General features: G+C 38.7%; 1 protein-coding gene across 3 annotated transcripts in view; it reads right to left on the reverse strand.

The window, feature by feature from the left end:
• Nucleotides 1-27568, reverse strand: part of LOC139971143 (creatine transporter-like) — a 76581-nt gene that overhangs the window by 38302 nt on the left and 10711 nt on the right. For 2 of the 3 annotated variants that reach the window (XM_071977361.1, XM_071977363.1), the window contains exons 2-4: nucleotides 11348-11673; nucleotides 4893-5024; nucleotides 2348-2675 (exon numbers count right to left, since the gene is read on the reverse strand). In XM_071977361.1, coding sequence (XP_071833462.1) covers nucleotides 2348-2675; nucleotides 4893-5024; nucleotides 11348-11666 — 779 coding nt within the window. In that variant the 5' untranslated portion in view covers nucleotides 11667-11673. Of the gene's footprint in view, nucleotides 1-2347; nucleotides 2676-4892; nucleotides 5025-11347; nucleotides 11674-26494; nucleotides 26795-27568 lie in introns of those variants that run through there. The other variant, XM_071977362.1, reaches the window with a different exon arrangement.

The raw sequence follows: 27568 nt of genomic DNA on the forward strand, positions 1-27568 counted from the left end.
GAGGGTGAGGGTTAAATTCAAAACCATGTTAGCATTAACTAAATGTTCCTTTTACATTCAAAAGAAATGGTTGCAAACTTGATCTCCGATAAACCATGTGGGGTTCTCTAGAGGCGGTATAGATTGCCCCGTATATGTCCGTGAAGTAGTCGGGAAGCAACTTGCTACTTATTCACTACATTTGTTGTGTGCAATAATCTCATTCAAAATCTGTGGAAAGTTTTTGAAAAGCTCTTTCAGTTTCCAAGATATACACAATTGAAGTTTTGATATGTCTGGGGTAACTCATTAACTTTGTGCAAACTTTGACGTAGAGTGTTGTGCTCATCAAACTTTCTTATTTTAGCCCTGAATAATGTGATGTTTCTCTTTTCAAATAAAAGACATCAAATATTTCAATATCGCTTTAGGCCATTTTGTGTTCAGTGTCCTCGCTACGAAAGTTGAAAAAAAACAGAGGAATAACATAACCGAAAATTTGGAAGTCACTCCCTTTACATCATCAGTGTGCATAATCAGCCAATATTTATTCATAAATGAAACTAAAGTTACAGCTAATTGGGACAATTTCCTAATGATAATATACCTCTCTAAACTGTACTCCAATATCATGCTTCAAAGCACTGGTACTGACAGTACAAACAGTTCCTATAACCTTGATCTGATAGAAACATGATATTCATACTGCTCGTACTGACAAAACGAGTACTCTGACACTACATAGAAAAAAAATTCCCAACTGGGTGAGAATTAAGAAAAATCTTGTATAAAATGGTCAATCTTTGATTGAATTTAATGGGGAGTTGCAGCTATTTTCATGATTTCTAAAGCCTATTAGAGTGATTAGGACAATGTTGTTACTAGTTGTCTGTAGACATTTCAAGCCTATATGCTTGAGCACCATGCATATTTGCCAACCCTGTATATTGCTCAATCTAGCAAGAAGGGAGACTGGGATGCTCTGTAACCCTTTGCTCTAAACGTTGTCTTCCTTTGGCACACTCTGGCCTAACAATTTATTGAGAACTCTCGGTTTTTTTGCGTTGTTATTAACGCGGTTTATCTATATTATAAAGTGCTGAGAACGTAATATATGCATGTACTTCTGTAGTTTGAAATCATCCATTTTCGATCAATCACTAACAATGTGAATGTTTTTGCTAACGGTTCAATAAATTTCCAATCATAGTTCTCAAGCTTTTATATTGCATGAAATTATCAAATTATGTATTTTATGCCCAGCTATTTTTAGTTTTTTTTATGCCCAGCTATTTACAAAACATAATTGGTACACTTAAATATGTATTTTAGCAAAGGTCGCCATAAAAATCAGTGATTTACGAAATATACGTGAGTATGTATGAAGTGACTACCGTGTTGCGTGATTTTTTTAAATGATATTTCATGAATACGTCATTTCAAACCGAACCTTTATCAAAGTACATGGAGTAGTGGGACATTGCGAGGGTGAGATGGGTGGAGTGGGGTGGATGGGAGTGGTGCAGAAATAAGAAATGTCATTAGTTTGGGCTGCAAATTAGAATGCTTTAAAATTAAAATAAATTATGAAATTCGCTCCTGGACGCTCCGACCCATTTCCGGGAGTTACGACGAATTTTAAAACTGAAAGAAAATGGTCTCAGTAAGGGGAAAAGGTGTAAGTTGCGAGTTAAAGGATGAAAATTTGTGACCAGGATTTAACCTTTCAGCAATATTTAACAGCTAAACTGGTGCCAATGATGCATGGATGATGAACTGTGACGTTTATTGCGAGAGTGCAAGTACATTAAAAATAAACACGACAATCTCAATCCTTCATTCCCAGTCGGAGAAATGAGCAAGGGAAGTAATGTTTTGTTTTTATTACTGTGCGGCTGGACAAACACTCCAGTCGCCCGCCCCCCCCCCCCTTAACATGACCCGAATTAATGAAAGCAAACTACAATATATACCGTACATTCGTATAAATACGTTACAGTGGGCGAGAGTCATAGTGTGGGTTAATGTGGGTTGAACACTATCGCAAAGTTGAACCAACGTGCACAGATACCACACATCTCACCAACACCCACCCCTACAGGTTCCTGCGTTAGTGACTGAGAAGACCGACCCACCAGAAGAAGAAAAAAAATTGCTGAACAGAACATAAAAAGTTCAATGCAGATGACTGTGAATTAAAGACTTCATAATGCGTTTAGGCAAGAGAAGTACGGATCCCACTTACCCCACCCTTGCCTAAGGGGAAGTACGGATCCCACCTACCCCACCTGTTCAGATAGATCTATTTACAGTAAATAAAATTTCACTTTTGTAATAATAATCATAAAAAAAAACTCATTGTACTCACTCCCAAAACTCAACTGTGGATGAAACCCTGAGAGCTGGATCAATACATGTGCCATTGCCCAGGTCAGTGACGCCAGTGGCAAAGAGCCCTGTGACGGCAGTGGTTGGTAGCGTGGAAGTAACTTCTGTAGTGATATCATCAGTGGTGCAGTTCTTGAGTTGGTCTACTCCGGGGACAAAACAGTACTCGGTGTTCCACTCATTATCACACTTGGACCACGGCACCACCTTGCTGAATGACATTATCATATAGTAGAGTGCCCACGCCATGATCACCGTGTAATAGGTATTTAGGAATGTTAAAATCACGACATTGGCGCCACCGATACCTTTAAAGGAAAAAAAAAGACACATTTTCAGTACAAGAAACAATTCTTTACACGCATGCATGTTTCCAATGTTCTCTATACATGTGATAAGAGTTACTTTTCATCAAGTTTGTTTTATTTTTATCGCTATTATTTTTGGTTTTACTTATCAGCGAATAATGACTAAATAATATCGATCCCACAATTTTCTTTGCCCAGACATTTTTAGGATCGAAACCTGTCGAGAGCATTGCCAAAATGAAGGGGCAGAAAGCTGCTTTAAATAACAAATAAAATAATTCTGGTGAGTGTTGTCTTATTGATATTGCAAACCGATGTGATAATGGTTAACGGTAGCACAATTATGTCATTTCACCAATAGTCAATGTTATTTAATCTACGGTGTGTATAATCATACAGAATGCCGGACACATGCCACACAATGTCTTAGGTAACCATTATAGTCATCTCGAACTAAATCGACAAAACAGAGACGAGACATGTAAGAAAAAATATGTTTAGTTGTGATGGTAAGAAATTATTCATTTGGTATAGGTAGGCCAACATCGAAGCATCGCTAAGAGTTTGTTGATAAAACAATGTTAACGATATAGGCCTAATTTCTACAAGTCAGACTTTTTATCACTTGATTCCGACCTCTTATACCTTGAAGGATTACGAAATATTAAATAGCCTACAATATTTAGATTATCTCTCGCTCTTATCGCGTTATGGGTACCGTCGTACATTATTTATTGATATCACGCCTCCAAAGAGATGTTAAATAGATAGATCGAGCCTTTTCATTGTGTACACTATCAAAAACAGATAACACGATAGGCCTGTATATAATGTTGGCTTATCAACGTGAACAAAAGATTTTACACCTTATGCACACGTAGAAAGTGTTATATGACTTTCCGTTTTTAGCCGGCTGTATAAACTAAATCATAAACCATAACTTATGATTAATGTTTAATCAGAACGCAGCAACGAACGGACCGTACGTATACGAATAAACATATGTTCAAAGTGTGTATACCTTCCGTCTGAAAGGAAAATTTACAGCGAATAATCTATAACATTAAAATCATGCAGTCGGGCATGAAAATGGTGCAGCCTACACAAGGGTTCTGTTAAGAACTCGGATTGCATCTGTCTCTGTAGACACTGCTGTTTCATAAGACACAGACAGGCGTGGGCTATATATATATATATATATATATATATATATATATATATATATATATATATATATATATATATACATATATATATATATATACATATATATATATATATACATATATATATATTTATATAAATATATATATATGAATATACATATATATACATATATACATACATATATATATATAAAAATATATATATATACATACATATATACATACATATATATATACATATATACATATGTATGTATATATATATATAAATATATATATATATACATATATATATACATATATATATATACATATATATATATAAATATATATATATATATACATACATATATACATACAAATATATATATATATACCCTGGATGCTTTCAAGATAAAGATAAAAACGTATCTGTTTAAGCTTGCTTATTTTGATTGACCCGACTGGTTGGCTTTTTCCTTGTTAAGCGCTTTTGAATGTTTTGTACAAAATTAGCGCTATATAAATGCATATATTATTATTATTATAATTATATATATATATATGCTATCATCTTATATACTTTCATCATATATATATATATATATATATATATATATATATATATATATATATATATATATATATATATATATATATAATATCTATGAACAAGATGATAGTATGAAGTACACGTTTATTATCACCGTGGAATCATCGTCTGGTTATATATTAACCTCGTTTATACACTTCATATCATCAGCACTTGTGCTGCCTATTTGGTACCAATTTGGCGTTCCATAATATGTTCATAATTCCTGACTGCATTGAGGAGAGTCACTTACTCAAGTCGCTGAAACATTTCCATGGAAAAACCAATTTTGAGAATGGATAACTCGACTCCTGATGCATTGCCTGTATTTGAGGATTATTGATCTTGATTCCTCTAACTCGGGACAATGCGGAATACAAAATAAGTAGTGCACTTTATTTGGTCATATCTCTATAGCATGGTAACACACGGAAACGACATGGAGACAACAACACTATCTACATATATCATGGTACAAACCTTTGAAAAGAGGGACCAAATTCCATGACGTCACACCACCCTGTGACGTAAATTGCCCGAATCCGATCTCTAGAATCAGTAATGGAATGCCGCCAAGACCAAGACATAAAAAGTACGGAATAAGAAACGCACCTGTGGAAAAACAAATTAGCAGAAATATTTAATAATGCTCCAATTTATTATTGTTTTCATTTTTTTTTTTAGGTTAAGGGTCTTATTCTTGCCATTTATTGGTAGAGTACCAAAGAGCTATACACTACGCCTACACTAACCCTGTAATTGTTCGATTTAACCATTCGGCGCTCTTGATTTTTTCGTAATAGTTTGACGACAACACATATACTATATATTATAATATTTCACGGTCATAGAGTTGTCACCCTTTACCACGGGAGCTACAATTCACTTTAACACCTTCTGCAATGGACCAGGCTGTATGTAGGACTACAGGCTGAACCGGTTCTTGATTCTGATCAAAGCAACGCAACAGGAACTATTATTGCCACAGCTTTGTGAAGCACTATTCCTGACAACAACAACACATAACCCCTAAAAGACCAAGTGTTCTGAGCTGCATGAGCTCCAGTATAGAATGCTTCACTGCCTTGCCTTTAGAATATGATTGTTACTAAAATTGGTTTTGATAAGGGTAGTTGTTTGAAACGAATTATTTTGTGTCTTTACCATTTTTACCGAACCACATAGTTGCCAAAACTGAATGTTAAAGTAAAGGGAAATCCCTTTTGCGAATATGAGAGCATTGATATCTCTTAGGGTAATATGATCTGTTCAATTTCCTCAAAGAAGAGTATCACTATAGTATATTCTCACAATCTGTTGCTAGGGCTTTTGATACATGTCATAGCAGTATCTCGACCACAACAAAGCTCATATTATCTCTATTTCAAAGTCCACTGCGTGCCTACAACTATAGTACAGCTGCACCAACTTGTACCACACCACGGAGCTCGGTAATAGCTCCATGATCACACGAACAAGAGATAACCGCATGCATGCATTCATTTCAAAGTCTGGCATCCCTATGTTTCTATCCTCTAATTACAGAAAACATGTTACAATAAAGTCACTAATAAAGTGATGTGAAACAAGCTGCCGGGGGTTATCGGTGCTAACTTCTATCTATGTTTCATGATAACAATAAAGTTTCGATTAAAGGGCATTAACCACCCTAGTTATTTACCTTTGAGTATGTTCTTATCTTTCTGTTTTATTCTTCATATGATTTGGAAAAGTTTGTACCTAAAAATGGCAATAATTCGGACAGTGACGAGAGTTTCACTCATCCATTTATATATATATATTTTTTTGTGTCTAATGATGTATTTATTTATGGCTGGGGCGGGGTGGGGGGGGGTCTGACTCTTCTCACAAGAGTGGAGTGACACCACTGAGCTACACTCAGCTGCCTCTTGCGAAGAGTCAGGACATGCTGGACTCTTTTAGGGGTGTCGCTGCTGCACGGATGGGACCTGGGCTCTTTTAAAGGAGTCACTATGACTCTTTCTGTGCTGACTGTGTACGTTTCAAACATTTATCTACTCATAGTCTATAAAGCTTAGGCCGACAAATCGTCACAGCAATGCATGTGTGAACACCACTTAGACCTATAGCTTGTATTGCACGACATATCCGACGAATTCAAGCTGAATCTGTTATTTTTATTATCTGTTTCTTTGTTTTGGGGAGGGGTGGGATGGTAGGCTTAATATAGGTGAGGAGTGGGGGTACGCGCAGTATATGTACCATACGGAGTAGTGCAGTTTTACTGAAGTTTATTGACATTGTAAAGCTTATATAGGACTTGTTAGGAATAGTGTAAATTATGTCTTTTATTCCATAGTTCTGCACGACATAGGACAACTCGACCCACATGTACTGTAAAGCGACGCCCCTAACCACACTGTAAATGTATACCAAACTGGATACAGGAAAGCATTAACGCCAAAAGCGGGATCCACTGTACCGTATGAAGTCTTTCGGAGGAAGAAAACAAGTCAACTCGAATACCAGAATTTGCTCTTTGAGTCTAGGAGATGTTAAAGTTAAACTGTTAACAGTTAAACTGTTATGCAGGGAGTGACCAACTAGACAAGGTTTTTTTCAGGTCAATTCCTCTTACAATTTTCGTCCTCACATATTGATTAATGCTATTTAAAAGTCATATCAGTTTTGCCCCCCCCCCCCCTCAATATGCTAGAAAGTGAAATACTGGTCACCAAGGATAAGATTTCAACACCGTATTTTTTACTTCCTCAAACCAGTATGCCTCACCGAAAAATGCCTGCTGAACATACACACATACACTCCTCACAGCAGTGTTACATTTGTGCAATGATAGACCTACATTGTATTCGTTACATTAATCGTGCATTAGACCTTCGTAAAGCACCGTTTGTTAGTAAAATTTCACTAGGCGAGGATATACAATAACGTTAACATGTTGTTCAATTTGACCAATCAGTGTCCAGGACACTGGGTATTCTCTGTCACGTCCGGCAGAGGCGTGAATCGTGATTAACAACCGGTTAACCTGTGATGGCTTAAGTCTAAATTTCTTCGTTTATATTACAGGCGCATGCTAGCTAGAGTACTGTTTATAAATGAAGCCTAGCTTTGGTCTACGTTAATGTACCAAAAGCCGAACTGGCTTATTCATTAACCGAAATGATTTCAAAAGGGTTGCAGTTACAAAGACCCCTCCATTGAACATCAACAACTATACTTTCACCTTCACCGCGCACTACAACAATGACACATATCTGTATGGACTCACAGTTGTTCTAGTTTATTATTGAACTCTCTTCTCTATGTCTGTCTATGTCGTCAATGAAAATGCACCGGTGCTTTTGAAAAAAAAAATCTTCCTTTCAACTAACTTTACTGATATGTACTATAGCTATTCTTACCGTGCTAAATTCTGTTGACCTTCAAAAACTGTGGTCATATAATTAACTATACAGTTAGTAACTATACAATTAGTTACAGTTAGTTAATGCAGAAAGGAAGAATTAACCATAGAAAAGCCGCTTTCATAAAGTTGTAATATTTAATTGGTTTTACTTTCTCTTTTTATGTGTGATTGATATTCATCCTACACATACAGTGCGTGGCTTTCCACTTGCACTTTCAGTATGACAAAAACACACATAGTGTACATACATCCTTGTTTATGCCTATCATATATACCATATAGGCCTATACTGTATACCTGCAACTATACTTCAAATTTACAACACTATAATGCCTAGTGTGACATGTTCTATTTAACACATTCTTGTTTTAGTCAGCTAATTTGTTATACTAAGTGTTGATTATTCCGTTGACATTCCTATTAACTAAAAAAGTTCAAGTCGTCGATATATAGGCGTCTGTGAAGAGTTCTTTAAACGATGGCGTAATACTGAGCAAAGTGGAGAAGGGGTGTGGGTTGGGTGGAAATGGGAGGGAAGAAGCCTTCTTTTCCTTTTCCATTTTGTAAACTTAAAAACTGACGGGAATCAAAACCTTTCTCTGTGGTGGGCTACAAACCATACAACATAATGGGTAAAGTATTCATGATGAACCAATCTACCGCAAAGTTTTGTGTGTTTTTACTAACAATATATAGGCTATGCCTGATAGTAATTTTTAAACTAGCAACTTGTAAATCACCACGGTTATCTCTATCACATGCACCAACGATGTTTGGACTTGTGTCACATCTTTTGTTCACGTTTCATGTTCTTTCACAAAGCTCTTTTCTCTGAAGAATAAAGGGCTGGAGATGCGTGCTGAGACGGCACGCAAAAGTTTTAACGTTCCACATAATTCAACACTCACCCTAATACCAGATATTCATCACAGCTTGGTTTATCTACCTATCATTAAACAGCATGGAAAGTGCATCATCATATTCGCTAGCTAGTGTGTGATGTTGCGGGAAAATATGTAGTGTCGCTTAGACACCCTGCGATGACGTATGAGAACTTAATGTCTGAGCATTTCGTCTATACAGATGTTCATAAGGAACGACTTTTTTGTAGGGTTGGTTGGGGGGGGGGGGGGAGTGTTGATAAGCAATCCTACACCGAATATTAGGTTGTTTATTATTTTAAGAAACTTTACAACACCGTATCTTACTATAGTGTATACGTACGCTACGTCATTAATATGCATTAAGCCTAATTACTAATTCAGTAAAACGTGCATCACAGCATTCCAACTAGTCCTTATACGTACAGCTGTAATCCTGAATTCTTGTAAGATATAGTACAACTGTGCCGTGTGCATGCACACAGGATTTCAAATTCTTAATTGCATCGCTTTGTTTAGTTATAGGGGAATGAAACTTGATGGAAGGGCGACTGGCAGTTTCAGGATAGGAGGGTTCTGGCCATGGGGGTCGTTGAAACCGACCCCCATGAAGTGGGAGCTGGGGGTCCTTCCCTACAAAACTGATGCATTCTTTGTCATATTGAGAAAATACATTATATGTTTATACTAAGCTCTTAAAGCAAGGTTATGCTAATAAATACTCTTCATTTTTTTGTGAGGTTGTAAAGGGGGTAGGGTGTGTGGGGAGGGGGAGGGGGCGGGAGTGAACACCTGTAGCAGTGGTCTAATTCTTCCCGAGCTGAATGTAAAAAAATCCCCTAAAACTATTTCTCCCCGACTGATGATGGGGAGGTAAGGGCAAGGCCCCTGGCCGCCACACCCTCCCCTTGTACATGCCCGCCATTATGGTATACAATCGAGTCAATAGATAACCGAGTCGTATACTCTTGACCGTCGACGGTTGGTCATGCATGGATCATAACGTATATAAACTTACAAGATAACGTAAGTTACAGATAAGAAGCGTGAGACTTGGAAAGGGCAAACCTGCAGAGTTGTCAATCATACTAGAATATATAGGGTTATCAGAAATGTTAATGTGGTATATCAACGATTATTTTGTGGACTTAAATACATGTTTGTGGGTGTAAATAAACATAAACCGATTGTATTTACTGAAATTAGTAACCAATTATTATCTTTGCATGTCATTCTTGGTTCGTGTTTACAAGAAAGGGTGACACAAGCTCACGATCACATGATACGTCGATCTGATCAAAACTCCTGCTACCCCCCTCCCCGTGATTTCCCACGCATGTGTCCAATAAGGCTATATATATACTATACTTGAAGTATCAATTTCAAGTTACCAAATACGACGTTTCTAATAACTAGGGGTAGTTCACATCATGGCACTCAAGTCTTACATGCTTCTGTCTAGACCCTACGTCAATTTAATATGGTCCTCTCATCCCCTCCACTCCCGTACATAGGCTTATCTACGGAGTTGTCAGTGAGCCCGACGACAGTGGTCGACAACGCGGGGTCCGGGGTCAATTAGGGGTCCTAAGGGAAGTATATGATAGGCTAAAGAATAACGTACTCTCGTTTTTTAACATTCTCCCCCCCCCCCCCCAAAAAAAATGAAGAATTCAAAAGGGATCAGATGATTTAATTGCTCTGGCCAGACCTTGCTCTCGGCTCTCCCCAGTTTATCGTATTGCTGGAGTGTGCTCCGGTATATAAGCTGGTTGCCCGCAATCTGATTTCTCTATGACAACAAATCAGTTTTCCTTTGTTCCTTTAATGATTTATGCTATTAATGTTCTCTGTATTGATATTGGTCACTTTCCTACCGAAGCTCACGTTTCCTGCAACATGAGGACTTGCCCACGCCTAACAACTCCGCCTACAACACACATGATGCACCTCCCAAACCACAGCGCACTCACTATTAACAAATTATTATTATTACATCCTTTTATCGGGGAGCTAGTATTCTGATTTTATACATTCTGTTTCTATGATAGGTTTCATTAGGTAGCCTGAATTTTCCATCACGCAGAAACCTTACGATCATTACAGGCCACAAGCCACGTGTGAAAACCACGAGGAAACGATTCTTCTGCCACTCACATTTCAAAAAGATTATATGATAATTTTATGTCGGCTACCATTTTATACGTAGGGTTGAACGTTGGGTGGAGGGGGTGGAGGGGGGAGGGAGAGAAACATATTCGAAGGGTAGTGACCCGCGTAGATTTGTGCCAGTGGGGGTGTTGCGGGATATTTTACCGAAAACCACTGAAAGAGAGATATGGAAAACGCATGATTATATCATTCTGAAATCTCCTCGGTCCTACAAAACATGAGCTACCGAGATCTAAGTTTACAGCAGTTTAGCCCACATGAAAGACATTTAACCATTTTAAATGGGCATGGTTATTAAAACAAAGCCTACATTTATGTCCTCTCGGTTTACTGCGTATGAATGAAGGGAGTGTTACTGAAAGCATAAGTTGACAAAACACATCCTGCAAGAAAGATATGGAGCCTGAGGTGTACAGGCAGGCAGCAGAAAGGATCGACGGATATCATACGTTAATTAGGCCTATACTCACCCCCGCCATTTTTGTAGCACAGGTACGGGAACCTCCATACATTTCCTAAGCCCACAGAAAATCCTATAAGAGCAAGAATAAAGTCCAGTTTGCCAGTCCAGTTTCCTCTCTCAAGGAGATCATCCTCGGATTCGTATTTCTTTTTCTTTCCTGAGACGGGTTCGGAGTCGTCCTTTTGACCGAACGTCTCGGTTGATTTATTGTATTCGCTTTCCATTTTCTTGTATTGCGCTGTACCACCGTCAGTCTTCTTCAACGGCACGCTCTCCTCTGGCAAATAGGGAGCCAGGTCCTGATAGTTTGTTTTTGTGTAATCCATCTTTGATCTTAAAGGTAAACGAAGAAATTATGTTTATTCAAGATAGCGAAGACAGGTGATAAACGACAGGGGACCCTTCTATGTTTAAAGGTCAAAACATGTATAGCGATATATCACACACCATATTCGAACAGCAGTGCACAGTCTAGTCGAAGTGTGTGTACGAAGCACATGTGTACTGGTAGGGTGCTATATACATAAGCGCTTATAATAGTACAGTGGCGCTATTTTCGAAAGGGAGAACGGAATATACATACGAATTCAAAGTAACATAAGTAGCCTATGTATACTCAGACTTGAATGGTTTGTTTAAAAAAAAATTACCATATATTTATGTATAATGTTACTTAGGTCAAAGTATGAATGAACGTTTCGTGCGGTATGCATTAATTATGAAAAATGATGCACCCATAATTAGGGTTTGTCACTGTTGAATGATGGAAGGATTACTGTGCAGAATGACTACTGAAAGAGAAACGAATCTGAACTTAATGGGCATACGAGCAGCCAGGAAAGGACTCGCTGTCCGGGTAACAATTTATTTGGTCTGGGGATCAAACTTTAATACGCCTGGCAGGGAAACGGTGAAGGGGATTGTTTTATTGAATTTTTGTGGTCACGTCTACATGCCAAATCTTGTCATAAAGTGTAAATATGCCAGGGGGATGCGAATATGTTTCTCTACTTTCAAACAAGCATGAAGAGGGCACTGGCGGATCCAGGGCCTTTGTTTGGGAGGGGCCAAAGTGGCATTAGAGTGATATGGGGGAGGGGTCTAAGGGGAGGGGGTGCCCCCCTCCCATTTTGAAAATTTGCTATTGCTGAATGCCCTCAGATGCAATTTGGTGCGACAAAAGTGTACAATGGTGATGTTAAATTACTTCTAAAAAAATGTTTCCCAGGTGTAATTTTCTAAAATATTTATAAAACAAAGTTGGGATCATCTTTCTCAAGAAATTTTATTTCTCATAGGTTATAAATTTCTTACAACCAGCCTGTAACTGCAAAATGGTGTTAAACTGTAAATCCTCATGCTCATACATTTACATAGCTCCCAACTCTTGAGAAGGCAAATGCTGGTCCATGCCACGAATCGCCGTCCTGGGGGAGGGGTATAAGGGGAGGGGGTGTCCCCCTCCCCTTTTGATTTTTTTTGGAATCCTGGTGATGCCTACATGTAAATTGGTGGCACTTAGAAAGGCTTTTGTCACCCAAAATTTTCTGAGAAATATGCATTTTTTTTGTGTGTAACATCAATAAATTGAATAGTAGGTGATAATTCATTCTTTCCCGTGGCATGAAAATGTTCGCTGCTCGCCCCAATGAAAAGAATTATAGGCTAATTTGAGGTTCAAATGATGCTGTAAAGGAGGTTTTATACTCTATTATGCTAAATGCTAAAGAAATGATGGTTGCTAAGTCAAAATTTGATGCAATTTTTGTTATGTATACTTGACAATTACAATGCGTTTTTTCGGACGCTTGTGCGGGTCAGCGGGTTTGGGTGTTAGAATGCGGGTCTAATTCCCGCGAATTGCGGGTCAGTTGGGAGCTCTGCATTTAATTTTAAACCAGAAAACGAAAAGGTTTAGACTAGTCTACCACTGCTATTCCTCTCTTTTTTTTTAAATTTCCAATCATATGATATAGCGGATGTTCGGAAACTCTTTTTGGCTCACCTTTGGGGGGGGGCCATGGCCCCCCTTGGCCCCCCCCCCCTTGGATCCGCCAGTGGAAGAGGGGACGGGGTCAGGGGCTTGAAACCCCGGAAGAATTTATAGTGTGGGAACAAATATGAGATAATATAAATATCTTTATCTATATATCTATATATATCTATATATATCTATAAATATATATATATATATATATCATTGAAATCGTAATTATTATATATGTGTGTGTATGTGTGTGTATATATGCGATGGTGTACGTGTCGAATTAAACAACTTATAGACATTGTACTTTGAACGCTAGTCTGTCAAGTGCGCTAAATGCATCATAATAGTCAACGTAGGCCTACTATCACCACGTTCTGTACAGCATTATGTGTGTGTAATAACTTGATTGGTTTACTCCTCGTAGTCATTGTTACTACACCAGAGATAGTTCTGATTACGTCATCCCTTTCGTTAGACTCTTAATTAGCCAGCGTAACATAAGATATTTAGGACCGTTCACCTGCAATGTTCTCCCAGACTCGATCAAAATTCTTCTTTCCTACTAAGCTTTAAAAGGAATTACAAATCCTATACTTGTTATCTATTTATACTTCATTTACATTTTGATATTGTTATAGCCATGCGTTTCCCCTTTTCTTTCTGTTTAATGTTTTGTTCTGTTTAACTGTATTGTTCTTTCCAGTCTTGAGCATGTTTTCTTTGTTCTCTGTTAAAGGGGATTCACATCCCACAAGCTATAAGTAGCTTCCTTGTGTCATCCCCTCAATCGTTTATCATGTATTATATGACACACATCACTGTTAACTCTTTGCACATTGTTGGTTGAAATAAAGTTGAATTGAATCAGTGAATAACTGCAATGCATTGTCAATTCGCTCAAGACTGCCGCATAGAAACACAACATAAAGAACAACTTACTTTTTGCATTTGTTTTGTGTTCTTTGTCTTCTTGAAACGTTCATGGTCTAGTAACCACGTACACTTTGATTTGGTCCTTCCCGGATTAGTTCCTATACCCTTTACTTTATCGTTAGTCTTTCTTTGAATTATTTAACTGTTTTGTTTTATTTTATGCCACATTCAGGCAACGGCATGGGCGGATTGGCCTACCGGCTTGGAATCCGACTTGAAGTGTCGAACGCGCCGAATTATTATTGGTCACGACTTGGGTTCTGGTCACTTGCCGCTCCCCATCTTTCTTAGTTCAGATTGTATAAGCAGATAGATGGTGCAGAACGATGTAGATAGTTTGGGGATTCGACAAGGGCGTAGGAACCGGGGGGGGGGGGCTGGGGGGCGCCAGCACCCCCAGTGAAAAATATGGGGGGGGGGCGGAAGTATCATTCCGCCCCCCCCCCCCGCTCAGCAAGTCAGAAAACCCCTTTTTCATTTCCAAATCAGAAAAAAAATCTCATTTGGAGCACCAAATTGCATCTAAGGCCAGGTGAAAATGCAAAATTATTTACAAAATGGAGTGGGTGTTAAAGTGTGCTATATTGCACCAAATTGCATCTGAGGCCACCTGGAAATGCAAAAAAATCCAAAGGGGGAGGGGGACACCCCCTCCCCTTAGACCCCTCCCCCAGGCCGGCCATCAGTCTTCAGCCCCTCACTCAAAAGTACCTTCCTACGCCACTGGGATTCGATATATGATTGTAAATAATATATGTACGAAAATATATGATGATGCATGAGTAGTCCGTCGTGTTTTCAAATTTATTCATGACATTTGTAACTTTCCCTCAGTTTAAACAGCTAGGGAGTTTTTCACCAATGACAACATCCTGCTCTGAGGGGGAATTCGAGTGTCTCGTTCATCTGCCATTTGATATAACTTCGACCGCTTAGGACAGATTGAAAACAACCTTATACTTTCCGTTGTAACATTATCAAATGATCACAAATATATATACCACGAAATGATGTCTAACTATGGCGTAGTATGAATACACCCACGATGTAGGCCCCCGTATATATAGTGTAGTTATTATTATTATTATTTTTTTTTTCGTGCAGGATTGAAGCAAACAGTCCTAAATCCCATCTTAAATGCTCCAAGCAAGATGGAGAGACTGAACAAACACAAACGAAATTTCCAAATATGTAAAGTCACGTATTTTATATACAATAAAATATAACAGCTGACGACGTTCCATTGACAATATAGCGTTATAAACACATTCACGTCGGATAATTCCAGGCGTAGCTGGCTGCACCTGATGATAAATTAATACTTCATCAACTGACTGAAAAGTCAAAGAGGGGTGGAAGAAGGGAGGGGGGAGGTGTTGCAGACAATTAAAATAAGTGGCAAGCATTGTCCTGAGGCAACATATTGGGGAGGGGAGGGGTAATTTTATAATCAATGCAATTAGCAAGGCTATCCATTGAATTGATTAATTGGATCAATTGGCAAGTCATTAGATAGTAAGGATTAAAAACTTTCTACAAATTATACAACATGATACTAAACGAAATAAAAAATGCCCAATACAGCATTTGTACCAGCTGACCAGGTAGGAACAGAAGGGGAACCAAATTCAACCAATACCATACCATCTATGAATGAAAAATCGCGGAAGGAATCCGGATGGGAAAGGCACCGATTTTATTCACCATGCAGGTAATACTGTTAGATTGAAGCTATTAATATGAAGTGTAAATCAATCCCCAGGCCAGATCTTACATATATTTGTTTCTTGGTCGATGTAAGGTTGTTTACAAATAACGAACACGAGCTCTTATATCCCACTCCCTCGTCCCTCTCGTGCAGTTAGTCAATGCTTATACTTTCTTTTTCGCAGCCCAGTCACCTTTTCCTAAATTCTTGTAAATTCTTCTTCTTCTTCTTCTTATTATTGTTGTTATTATTATAATAATTTATTATTATTATTATTATTATTATTATTATTATTATTATAATTATTATTATTATTATTATTATTATTATTATTATTATTATTATTATTATCATTTATTATTATTATTATCATCATCATCATCATCATCATCATCATCATCATCATCATCATCATCATCATCATCATCATCATCATCATCATCATCATCATCATCATCATCATCATCATCATCATCATCATCATCATCATCATCATCATCATCATCATCATCATCATCATCATCATCATCATCATCATCATCATCATCATCATCATCATTATCATCAACTATCAACCAACACTTATCTAATGCGCTGTACAAAACAAGGAATACGAGACAAAAGTACAAAAAAGTGATGTACAAAGATAATCTATAGATCCTAGAAAAAAGCCACGTTTTAATTTTAACTGCTTCAATACACGTTCAGCTGATACGATCAAGGAAGTATCCCAGTGTACAATTAACAATCAGTGTGTGTACATAGTATATACCCGTATCTGCCGATTGCATTCTGACTGTTTACATTATATAGTAATGTCACTTCCCAATAAAAGGAAACGATTCCACGTATATAAATCATCATATTTGCCAAACCAAATAGCCTACATACGGAGGGAATATTCGGTATGAAAGCAATTACGTGCTGATGAAATTCAACAACCGTTATAAAAAAAGAACTTAAACAAAGAGTGAATTATGGAGGAGGGAAACTGGGGGAGGAGAGGGAAGGAGGAGGGAGGGAGGGAAGAGGGAGGGAGGGAGCAGGGGAGAAAGGGGGAATGGAGGGAGGATGGGAGGAAGGGAGGATTTGGAGGAAGGGAGGAAGGGAGGAAAGGAGGAAGGAGGGAAGGGGGGAAGGGGGAAGGAAGGGGGACCTTCGTTTCTTCGATATTTTCCGACAGTTGTCTTCATATAACCTTCAGAACAGATGGTTTGCAATGCAATTGCCCTAAATGAGCGTAATAAGCTATGGTATGTTTGTCCTACAAGTTTTGTATTGCCCGTGGTGTTTAGCCAACCATTATCCATAGTTATATAAACGTCTGAGTTTACCATTCCAAAATTTGAATACAAGTTCGCCATTTTGAGAAAATAGTACTGCATGCTTAATAGAACGCTATACGGTTTACTTTCTTGACACGCTGTATAAAACTATAGAGTGAGACAATATAATCACATTTCAAATGTAGGTCACCATTTTTTATTCCTTGTCGAAGGAATCGATGCGATAGTGATGGCGTGTGTGTGTGCATGTGTGTAGAAGTAAAAGTTGCTTGAACTTTAAACTTGGTTTGTTGGTAGCCCTTAATGGTGAGCAGATTATCCTTATTGTTTTCATGGAGGTCAAATGTCATTTGAGTTCACCAGAGGACAAAGGCTGAAAACCTTGTAAACACGATATCTCAAGAAGTAAAAGTGGCTTGAACTTAAAACTTGGTATGTTGGTAGCTCTTAGTGAGAAAATGATCCCCATCGTTTATAATGGAGGTCAAAGGTCGTTCAAGGTCAATTGCAGGTTGCAGTCAGAATAAGTCTGATTATGCAGAAAGTTTGTTTGACCTTCAACCCTCTTTGCATAGGTACGCAGTAATCAATTCTGCAAGATTTGCCATTTTCTGCTCAGCAATTCCGATCGTTAGAAAATCTTGTAAATAAAGTTTCTTCTCATATTGGCAGGGAATCACTAAATCATTTGACTTTCTGGTTACACAAATCGTTTATTCGCCGCAAAAAAAGGAGAAAAAACCCACTTATTTTAGTATGTCGGCTGCGAATAATATGACGCATTGCTGTTTTATTGCCCCACCCCTTCCCCACACCCTAAATGGGAACTGGAACAAGTTAACACTGTATACGAAAGATAGCAGATGGTTTATTATATTTGATCATTGCATTACAATGTTATTAAATGTAGAAGACAAGGAAAGTAATAATGGGAGAAACAAATTGACAATTGAAGAAATTAATGGCTATATAACGGGATTCGAACCCATTAATTTCTTTGCTCTTTTACATAAATATATAGTTATAAATAGGTAGGCCTACCCTGTTAGAAAAAAGGGAATTAATTGTGACATTTTGACGTGATATTACCGTGGCACGCATTTTGTTTAAGGCTAAAATAATGAGAAACGTTATTTAGCATGTGCATTCATCGTTAGTTAACGTTCATGCCTGTTCTGTAAAATAACAGAACGTGTATGAACGTAAAAGTACCGTAATACCGTAAATTAACATTCGCTATTCGTTGTAGACAGTTGAACGCACTATTAATTGCGTTGTTAACGTTAATTAAGAATAAACGGTACTTTATGGTGGGCATAAGGAGTTAACACCCGTGATTCAACTATTGTGTACGCACCGCCGGCTATTACACTGTATTACCGTTTCTTCTAACAGTGTTTGTTAATCATGTAAGTTGGTATATATACCTAACTAACCGCATAGATAATTACATCATAATCATCATAAAGCTGCATCATAAAGCTGCAAATCTCCATCAATTAAGGAGTCACGAATCGATCACTTGCGGTATCCACTAGCCTGTGAAGGCACTTGTGGTATATAAAAGTAGGCGAAACTTATCCCGATGAAAGAAGTACACTTTGCATTAGAGGAATTGTTTCTTAACCGGCAATAACGACGGCTTCAAATGTACCCGTACTATATGCGAAGTATATAACAGGGCAGTATGTGGTGCCTTTAAGCAATGCTCTCTGAAGAAAAGATTACAGTCCAAAACTATTTGTCGAAATATTCGGGCAAGAATCGTTGACGATTCGGGCAAGAATCGCAACGATTCCGGTTAGAATCGGAAACGATTCGGTCAAGAATCGAAGAAAATTCTAGCAAGCGACCGATATATTTGTTTTAAACTTTGCTGCTCGAAAAATTTTCAACAACTTTTGCCCAAGTTTTGACCCCCCCCCCCCCCTCCTGCCCGGCCTCATACGCTTATGGCTGCCGGTATTCTACCGTAAAAATACAACATTTTTTCTAACAGTTATGTGTATATACAAAGACACTTGCGATATATTTACACCATATATATATATATATATATATATATATATATATATATATATATATATATATATATATATATATATATATATATATATATAAATACTTCCAATTCCGTGTATGGATGGAGACTCTTACTAACCAATAAAGTCACACGTGTTCTTGGCGTATATTAATCAACTCAAATATTTCAAACATAATTTTGTTTTATTATTCTATTTTTATGCAAAGTCATCTACCATCGCCTAGCAAACAGATCAATCCAATTGACGTCAGACAAGTATACGTACCCACATATTATATATGTTGTTTGGTACGATAAACTGATAAAGTGATAAGAATTTATGACAAAAACTCAAGTCATCGTTGCAGTTTGGATCTTACACTGACCGTTAACGCGTTGAAGCACGTCCAAGGAGCTTCCATGAGAACTGAGCCACGAGCCCAAATATCCCTACCCCTCATCAGAAGCGATGCTCAATTCATGAAAGCTATAGCTTGGACTGACGGTATACTTTGATGCCACAGTAACTAATGAGTCTCTGTTAGCAAGCTCTGAAAACTGTAGATGAAGTTTTCGACATCTTGATAGATCTCGCGACTAACCAACATTTGTTGTTGTTTTTTTTTTAAATATTTTTACTTTGGCTTCCACTTATATATGGTTCGCGCCTCATAGTTAGTGGACGGTCGGTCTAATGTAGTAGTGAAACACTTTCTAATGGTCGATGAAAGTTAATTTGAACTTACTAACTGTCAATACTCATTTCATAGCATGAAGGAACAGTATTTTCTTGTCTATATACTTAGTAGGCTATATAGTAGGCCCTTGCTTCCTGGACCGTCGACCTAGATATGAGTAGCTAGTGGCACCAAATTCATGGACATCCTTAGAAATTTCATGGAAGCATGAGGGCCAAAAATCGATTCTATTTGTGGTAGTAAGTTTTTCGCTGATGTCATCATGTGTTGTGAAAAGGATAATGAAATGATAATAGATAACAAGTTTAAAAGGTATACTGTTAAGATTCGAAAGCATATACTGTCGGAATTTTGAAACGTCACACCCCTTCTTCCAACTTTCCAATAGGCGAACTCCATTGCTTGGTATTCACTCATTAAGATATATCATTGACTATTACCTAATTAAGGCTAATAGAATAAAAAGCAATGGAATTTAGTTGAAACAGATTTGAATAAGAAAGTCAACAAAACTTTGCGCCAAATCATCTGCCACTATTCGGCTTGTGCAATGACACTTACCTGTTTAGAACTCGGCCGGATGCAATCTTAATAATGGAATCAGCCAACAACTATCGTAGTAATGAGAGTAAAATTTAAGTGTTTTGGTATACATAGATTTTATCATAATGTGTGTTCTGTCACCAATATATAGCTACCTGCATATATCGTATACGTTTGCATCAGATACTGACTTTCATTATAAAAAAAAAGAAAAATTAAAGTACATAGCTATCTGAATAAAAAATGCTGGTATTGGATAATTTAAGTGAACCCCCTAGATAGTAAGTATTATGTCAACTTTATATTAATTTGAGGCTGAGTTCTTGTTAATATACAAAATATTAATTAACGTCTCTGTTCCACACAGTCCGATCATAACCGATGACCAGCGTGCTAATAAGTGCGTCATTAATCAATTTTAGTACGCAATGTTAGTACTGACTATGGAACGTATTGAGCGCAAGGCAAATCAAGATGGCAATCCATGGAGTTGCAGATCTCATCTCCTCCGTGCATGACTTTACGCTTGGCATCCTAATTTTGCTAAAAAGTATGCCATTTTTTCACACAGCAAGTTTTAACTTGATCAGACTGAATGTGTAGGAAGAGTTCGCGACACATTTTTACTCACTCACACACACATTTCTGATGTGGGGTGAAGTATATACAATCTCCCTAAACATATATATATACATGTACATGTAGAGAGATGAGTTAATAAAGGTGGCGCACTTGCGGTATAACTTGGAATTTGTCGCTCGTGCAGAACTAATTTCCATATCTGTAAGTTCGCAGAACTGGTGAAGAAGTTGAAACCATCGTTCGAGAAGCTGTTAGAGCTGTATTATCGGACCTGCTAGAGCGTTGTGATGGCGATTCATTTGTTTCAGCTGCAGGAACGAGAGCTCCTACGCGTCCGAAAACCAGAGATCCAAAAGGTGCATGAACGATAGCGTCAAATATTACACAAAGTATAGCTGCATAATATTACAAAATCTATAACTAACTGCAACTGCTGCACGGTGACTGTCATATACCACACGGTGACTGTCACTGATGCAGGGTGACTGCTGCACGGTGACTGTCAATGATGCAGGGTGACTGTCATATACTACACGGTGACTGTTACTGATACAGGGTTACTTTCAGGTTGATGCAGGGTGACTGTCATATACTACACGGTGACTGTTACTGATGCAGGGTAACTGTCACTGCTGCACGGTGACTGTCAGGTTGATGCAGGGTGACTGTCACTGATGCATGGTAACTGTCACTGACGTAGGGTGACTGCTGCACGGTGACTGTCAATGATGCAGGGTGACTGTCACACAATACACGGTGAATGTTACTGATGCAGGGTGACTGTCAATAATGCAGGGTGACTGTCATATACTACATGGTGACTGTCACTGATGTAGGGTGACTGTCACTGCTGCACAGAGACTGTCATATACTACACGGTGACTGTCACTGATGTAGGGGTGACTGTCAATGATGCAGGGTGACTGTCACTGATGCAGGGTGACTGTCATCGATGCAGGGTGACTGTCATATATACTACACGGTGACTGTCACTGCTGCAAGGTGACTGTCACTGATGCAGGGTCACTGTCACTGTTGCACGTTGATTGTCAGGCTGATGCAGGGTGACTGTCACTGTGCATGGTGACTGTCATATACTACACAGTGACTGTCACTGATGTAGGGTGACTGTCACTGCTGCACGATGACTGTCATATACTATACGGTGACTGTCACTGCTGCACGGTGACTGTCACTGATGCAGGGTCACTGTCACTGCTGCACGTTGATTGTCAGGCTGATGCAGGGTGACTGTCACTGATGCATGGTGACTGTCATATACTACACAGTGACTGTCACTGATGCAGGGTGACTGTCACTGATGCAGGGTGACTCATCGATGCAGGGTGACTGTCATATATACTACACGGTGACTGTCACTGCTGCAAGGTTACTGTCACTGATGCAGGGTCACTGTCACTGCTGCACGTTGATTGTCAGGCTGATGCAGGGTGACTGTCACTGATGCAGGGTGACTGTCATATACTACACGGTGACTGTCACTGATGCAGGGTTACTGTCACTGCGACTGTCAGGCTGAAGCAGGGTGACTGTCACTGATGCACTGTGACTGTCATATACTACACAGTGACTGTCATATACTACACGGTGACTGTCACTGATGCACTGTGACTGTCATATACTACACGGTGACTGTCATATACTACTAGGTGACTGTTACTGATGCAGGGTGACTGTCACTGCTGCACGGTGACTGTCGCTGGTGCAGGGTGACTGTCACTGCTGCTACAGGTAACAGTTCTAAACTTAACAAGTTATGCATGCTCATGGTATGATTTAGGCCGACATGATATGTATTACTTTGTTAACAGTGGGATGCATAGCCCAAACTTGACAATAGGTTAACTCAGCAGTACTTGCATGTGTTCCATTTAACGTTTTGGAGAAGGGTTGACTCAGTACATGCGGCTTATAGGTTACTCTACACCCTTGGTTTTCAACCTTTTTTCGATCACGAGCCCAATTCGTCTTCCGAGCCGTCCTCGCGAGCCCATACCCTACCCTGCAAAGTTATCAACTTCATAAAATCAATTTCACAGCGTTTATTAGTGTATTCTTGACACAAGTGACCCGGGGACTCAATCAGAGCTATGTACGTTCCTCCGTGATCAGATGACAGGTACTGCCCAATTAGAGCCTATCTCAAAGATTTCTAAGTTGGCATTGTTCAAGCGTGCACACTAACTTTTCACCTGCAAAGGATTCAAGAAAATGTTAGCGAGATATAAAACCATGAAAGAATTGATCATATCATGGAGCTTTTCCGTAATAGCGCCATGATTTTGTTTAATCTGCGGGGCAAGTAATAAAGAGGTGATGTATGGGAACATATGACCATTGCATTCCTGTATAACAGGTGCAAGGTGATCGCCAATACAAGGGGACACTATACCATCGCATCGCAGAGGTTTATGTTCAATAATGAAAGCGACGAATCCAAACAACAGTTGTTCAATCAGAGTTCATGGTCTAGTTAGTTAGGGCGTCCCATAAAAATTAAAGCAGGGAGAATGATGTCATGCGACATATACTGGAGCCACTCACCCAACTGTTGGCGCTTTGCTTGTACGGAAAGAAAGTAACGGAGCGTAATACAAACACTACGTCTTACTTTGACATAACTAAAGTAATGAAGTTGACAAAAATCACTCGAAATGGTGTTATCGTGTGCCGCATTTGGGTGGCAAAATGGTCAAAAATGGGCAGTGGACTGCAGTTTCACAGGCCATTCTTATGAAGCGATAGTTTAAGTAATTGCATAGGAATATAATTACTTTACTTGTGTCTGCTCAACTGCTGTATTGTTATACACTGGACCCTGGATATAGTTAGCCTAGGCCCTAGACCGGCTACGGCTGTCCTTTCGGATGCGATATGACTAAAGCCTAATAACAAAACTTATCACCCCCTAATTTTACTTAAAACTGTATCACTAACGATAGATCCACATGCCAGAATAACATGGGATGCCTTTTATGATGTCATGGGCTTATCCCAACAATTCAATACTGTAAAAAAAAAGGCTTAGCTTAATTTAGGCCTAAGTACGTAGCCTTGCACTTGGTCTGAGTTAGGAGGCCTAGGTATTAAACTTAAGCCTAGAATATTTCAGTCTAGAATTGTACAAATATTCAAACACATCCTCCATATTTCCAGCACTGTAACTTTGAGGTAGGCCAAAGCCTACTCAGCCTAGCTAGGTATGTTCTAGACAATAACTTTAAAGTCTATTTGCCTAAATTGACTCAACTATGATTTTAAGGCCTAATGATATTCACTAACCATGTTCGGACAAAGCTTGGTATGCAAAAGGACACATTCAAGCCATTACTCGTGCTAACATCTCATCCTATGATGACAGTAACTAATGTAGAAATGCGTCAAATTTTGTTTCACTCTCACTTAATAGGTGGGATCTGTTCTCCTGCATAAACTACTACCCACTTTGCAACATCAACATCAAACTGAGAACTGCATGCGAAAACTAATGAAGTATTACACAAAGTTGGTGTGTGTGAGAAGGGAGGAGGGGGGGGGGGTTGCTTTTTCACAGGATTTCCCAGGGACGACTATGACACTATCTGAGTGGAGCACTAAAATAATACAAGCAAGAAAAATGTTTGCCATGTGCATCTCAGATACCGGAAATGACACTTTACAGACAATGAAAGTTGCATAGAACACTCCACTTGCTCGAGTCATTAGAGGCGAATAAAAAAGTTTTCAAAGTTGACCACTCTGGTCGCCATGTCTCTGTTGTGGAAAGTACACGTACTCTTTCGAAAAAACGGGTAAAATAAACTTCAATTTCAAAGTCGAATGCACAATTAATGTATGTAGGAAGACGTAAAAATGATCTGGCATTTTGCCATACAACGCAGAGCGCCCTCACTTTTCAAGGCTTCACTGCACTGCTTTAAACACACGGCGATACACTATGTCAGCATTCTTCCTGGGTCAATTTCTATGGGGTGTCCGCATATAAAGCGGGAGGTTTTGTCACTGTTCTGGATATTTCCACGTCATTACAAGTTCAAATTTCAGTTGGGGATTTGTTAAATTTTTAGAACTTGAAGCACTGCTGTTCAGAAATAATGCCTTGCTAGCTATTTGTATTTTAAGTTCGATTTTACACGGTCTCTTGGTTTGCTTGAAGATGCTTAACCGCAAACCGCTGTATTTAACTACAGTCATGGCATGTATGTACCGTACTAGCTCGTGAAACCTTACTAAATTCTTTACACTGCTTGTGTACTAATTGTCTTGTTTGGTCAACGATACCATGTTATGATACAATCAAGGTTAGTCAATTGTGGACTTTAACATGTGTATAAGTCGACATTTTGCTAACTTCCACCTCGATACAATTAGCCTCCTCGGGCCAAAGCTGACTGACACTATTGTACTTTCCAAAGTCTCATTAACTCGTTGGGAATGGGTATGTCTAACCCATGTCCCTAGGAGTAGGCCTGTTGAAACTTGCTTTGCTGGCAGAATAACCCAATTTTGGAAATACTGGGGAAGAATGTTGTTGCATTGCCATTTATGCCCTCTAGATATTCGATTGTGCTTTGTGATTGCCATTTTTCGGATACACGGGCATTTGTCTATCCATGGAGGTAAAAACAGACCTCCGTGGTCTATCAGAGTCACAACCACTTGTAGGCTAGTTCTTTAGCCTGAGGGGGGATTTGCAATAAAAGGCGCTCATACGAAAGATAGCACCATTTGCATCCAAGCACCCTATATTTTACTCAAATTCTCAAACGGCAGGGTCCACCGTTACCCCATTAGGCCCCTCGCGTGGACGACATAACAACATAAGACCTCCAATACAACAAATGTTGGTTAATGTTATTTGCAGTAGAGAATTAGCCTTCTCGTCCTTCCTTTACAAGCTCAATAAATATGATAACTATCTTAATTTTAATATCTTAATACCTTGTAAAAAAACTTAACTGTCATGTTTTCTTCCAAAGTACGATATCATATTTTATAGAAATATTTGTTTGCAAAAAAGAGAACATCTGGGCGACTTTATTTCATCCAAAACTAGCCAGGTTCAAGAAGAGATCACTACCTTTTAAGTTTTTTGTCATTATCAAAATATTTAAAATAAAAATATTTTGCCAAAAATTAACTGTGGCATGTAAATAATAGCCTAACTATTTGTGTATACGTACACTGCACTTTGTCTATAATAATTCTGTACATAAAGCATTATTTGCTGGAAATAAATTAAATGAATGAATGAAAAAGATATTGTGCTAGTATGTCTGCAATACCTTAGCATTCCTATTATAAAGGTAAAATCGTAGCCGTAGGCCTACAACAAAACCGTTCTTGAGCATTTGGAAAATGAAAATGTCTTACTTTTCTTTCCCGACCGTGTTCGTGATCAGATTCTTGTATCGAAATGTACACGGATTCAGCTACCACAATAAGTTCCGACCACTGCAGTTAATGCTCCATACTATATTCTTTTCTACGAGTATGAATGAAACCCTCCGTCTCAAACGCAACATTTCCATCAACAAATTGAAGATGTTAATCACGCGCAACTGTCTTAAACTCAAGGCTGATCTGACTTGCTGCTTACCGTGAGTGAGACTACACACACACCTTCGCGGATTTTGCTGCTTGCCCACTAACTTAATATGCTTATAATTCGCGAAGCCTGCACCAACGAAACGTCTCGGTAGTACTAATGGTCCCAAGTTTCGGTTTGTAGACGTTAAACATTACTCAAGCCTGAACAGCGGCGCTGTTGTGTGGTTTGTTTCGTTATAAAGTTCATTAATAAGTTAGTAGACGAGAGAGGGAGCATGATTGCACATATTGACCCCAAAACTGGGCAAAACGCAAACCGCCAGTGATGAGGCGAGTTTGGCAAAATGCTGGCTTCATCTTGGGACATTAGTTCAGATGACTACACGTTCCCAATTCCCGAGGACAGTCCCTGGATTCATTGACCGTTCCCAGACAACAGTGTCTCAGATAATATCCTCATATTTGATACTGTCACGCATGGGAAGCTCTGAATTCTTTCAATTTCACATACTTGGCCTCAGGGGTAGGAGCCGGGGGGGGGGGGGGGAACTGGGGGCACGTGCATCCACCTTTTTTCCAAAATAGCAAATGTGCCCTACTGGCAAATGAAATGTGCCCCTTTAATGAAGAACTGTCTTTTGGATATCTTAAGCCTTGGTTAATTTTAATATTTTATTTTAATTATTTATATTAAGTCTGTACATGCTATTTTTAAAATTTCATCCCATATCATTTTGTAGCACGGTTAACAATGAACGATCTCAATAAATAAAAAATCAATGTTGCACCTCAATCTACTAGCATATTGTTCTACACTACACCTGGTCCATCAGTTTAATCCTGGTATGTTGCAACATTTCAAACGACACAGGCCCGATGACTTGGATTTAACCAAGG

The sequence above is a fragment of the Apostichopus japonicus genome, chromosome 8, assembly GCF_037975245.1.
Source record: "Apostichopus japonicus isolate 1M-3 chromosome 8, ASM3797524v1, whole genome shotgun sequence".
In the NCBI taxonomy this organism is placed as follows: Eukaryota; Metazoa; Echinodermata; class Holothuroidea; order Aspidochirotida; family Stichopodidae; genus Apostichopus; species Apostichopus japonicus.